The sequence below is a fragment of the Pundamilia nyererei genome, unplaced genomic scaffold (genome assembly GCF_000239375.1).
Source record: "Pundamilia nyererei isolate P.nyererei 1_Seehausen unplaced genomic scaffold, PunNye1.0 scaffold00205, whole genome shotgun sequence".
Lineage (NCBI taxonomy): Eukaryota > Metazoa > Chordata > Actinopteri > Cichliformes > Cichlidae > Pundamilia > Pundamilia nyererei.
In genome coordinates, this window is record NW_005187606.1 from 8,626 (window position 1) to 11,086 (window position 2,461).

The 2,461-nt window shown below is 38.7% G+C and overlaps 1 protein-coding gene across 1 annotated transcript in view; it reads right to left on the reverse strand.

Moving 5' to 3' along the window:
- The window catches only part of LOC102196216 (ras-related C3 botulinum toxin substrate 2-like), a 9,427-nt gene extending 8,180 nt beyond the window's left edge, over positions 1-1,247 (reverse strand). The window contains exon 1 of the mRNA XM_005747804.2: positions 1,114-1,247. Within this exon, the coding sequence (XP_005747861.1) occupies positions 1,114-1,148 (35 nt within the window). The 5' untranslated portion in view covers positions 1,149-1,247. The remainder of the gene's footprint in view (positions 1-1,113) is intronic.
- Between the last annotated feature and the right edge of the window lie 1,214 nt (positions 1,248-2,461).

Genomic DNA, 2,461 nt, shown 5'->3' on the forward strand with positions numbered 1-2,461 from the left:
ATATATATATATGCATGCTCCTTTCATAGAGTTCTCAGGCTGAAGTATATTTGAACACTACAAAAAATATTTGAGAAAAGACACAATAAATTTTTTTTTAAATGTCAAAACTTAAATCATGTTTTGGATTTGATTAAATCACTTGAACTGTTATTTTTCATGCAAGGTCTTTTTTATTAGCTGACAATCAAAGGCTTTCAATTTAAAAAAGGGTTTTATGTAAATGTAGCGTGCTAAATGAAATAGAGCCAACACCACATGTTTCCCTTTCCAAATATTTACACACGTCACTGTTACAGCTTCTCTCTCTGCATTTTTTAAAATCAGTGTCACACACCAGGAAGCTCTGCACACACGCTGCAGTACCTGTGTGCTACCTCTGGATGGTGAACTGCATGTGTTAAAGTGTTTACTGAACTATTTTTGAGAAACAACTGTAGAACTTCCGCTTTACAATTTCCTTCACTTTAACAGCCAGCCATTTTGCCCCACCTTCAACGATAAACGCATTTGATGGCAGAGGGTGGCTCATCCAAACTTCTTACGCGAGCACATTTCACCCTTTAGGGCAAATAAATTCAACAACTTTTCAGATGTCAAAAACACAATGAGGTTAATCATTTACACGTTTGAGCTTCTGCTTCTTCATTGCCTCTTCTTTTTTTAGTCATACTTTTTTCCCACTTTGTTTGTATTTTCTCAACTGATCTTTGTGGCATCTATTGGATTTTCATCTTTGAAGAGGAGTTCTGCTGCTTTTAAGCATTTTCCTGCATGTTGTGGCCTGCATGGCTCATCCAGCGCGCTCAGTGTGAATCACCGCTGTCAAATACACACCTTAAGATCTACATGTTAACACTGGACATAAAACACAAGTACAGAAGTTTCTTTTACATTTTTACGCTGAACCGCACAGTAATCTCGCTGAAGTGGGTCAAACTGTTGCTCCTACCATGTGACAACCTTTGACAGCTCTATCTGATTACCCTGAAATTCAGAGCCTGGGGCCAATCCCCATTTACGCGTCAGCTGGGCGACCACTGTGTAATTCAAAGCTTGAAGGCCCCTTTAATTTATAACACACTGGTTAAAATTAGTAAAATAAAAGCATACCCATCTCCCACGACCACACATTTGATAGCCTGCATCCTGTTCCGCTCAGTTTCGTCTGTGCTCTTCACTCTGAAACAGACTCAGAGAGGAAGGCTGAGAGACGCTGAAGAGCATGCAACTACAGGAAATTGTTGCACACCTCCCTCCCCCTTCTTTTGCTGCTTCTTTTTTTTCTTACTCAGCCTCTATCCCTTCATTTTTGCACTCATTGCCTTCTTCCTGTTTTGTTCTTTTTTTCTTTCAAACAACAGACCTTAAGCTGAAAAGATACCAATACCAATAAGACACCCATAAAAAAAATTCATGTGAAGGGTGTTGAAAAGCAGTTTCTGTTGCAACAGAGAAGAAGCTGTGAAATGGCTACAAAGAGGAAGGTTCTGCGAACAATAAGAGCTTTATTTTAAACTTCCTCTTCTGTTGGGCATTTACCATTCAGTAAATGCAGACCAGCATGTCGGAACATATGGAAGCTAAAATTAATCTACCTCAAATTTTGATTTACTATAAAAGATTGAATTCCATAAACCTCATTAATTAACCCCTTAGCAGTCCTACAAATTTACAATTAGTCCCCTAAACCATCCAATGTACCGTGGGCGGTACGTCCGACTGCTAACAGGTTAAAGACATGCACTCACATGCGCGGTTACATTTCCCTTGGTTTGCACAACATAACACTTACTCACATTCACTTCCTGGTGTTTTCTGCAGTATGTGTCTAATGGTTACCTTCATCTTACAACAACATTAAACCTTGTTATCCCTCCTGGTGCACTCCTGATACTATAAAAGACATGTATGTCCTCACAGTGTGAGTGATACAAGTACCCACCTGAAAATAAGTGTTTATTGTCGGTTAACTTCAAGTTATCTGTCTGTAAATGTGGTATTGTGATGCTAACCCAGCATCCTAAATGCTGTCCTAATGTATGCATGGGCACTCCCACCTCATCACAATCCAAAAACATGCATCTAGTCAAGTTCAAATTAAATTTTTTTAAGGTTTAAAACAACAAGTAATGCACATGAACGCAATACAAAATATATACATAAGATAAGATAAGATAAGATAAGATAAGATAAGATAAGATAAGATAAGATAAGATAAGATAAAACCTTTATTAGTCCCACACAAGGGAAATTTGTTTTGTTAAAGCAGAAAGTGGACAGTGCAAAGTTACATAGCAAAAATGAGAAAAACACTGGAATAGAATGAGATAACTTCACTAGCTGGGCCACGTCCTCATCTTTAGGTTTGACAGCGTTTTAGTAGGTAAAGGTGAATGGCTTTGACATGAATTGAGCTGCGGTTTGGGGAAGGCCTCGAAGGGGACTGGCGACGGCTCCC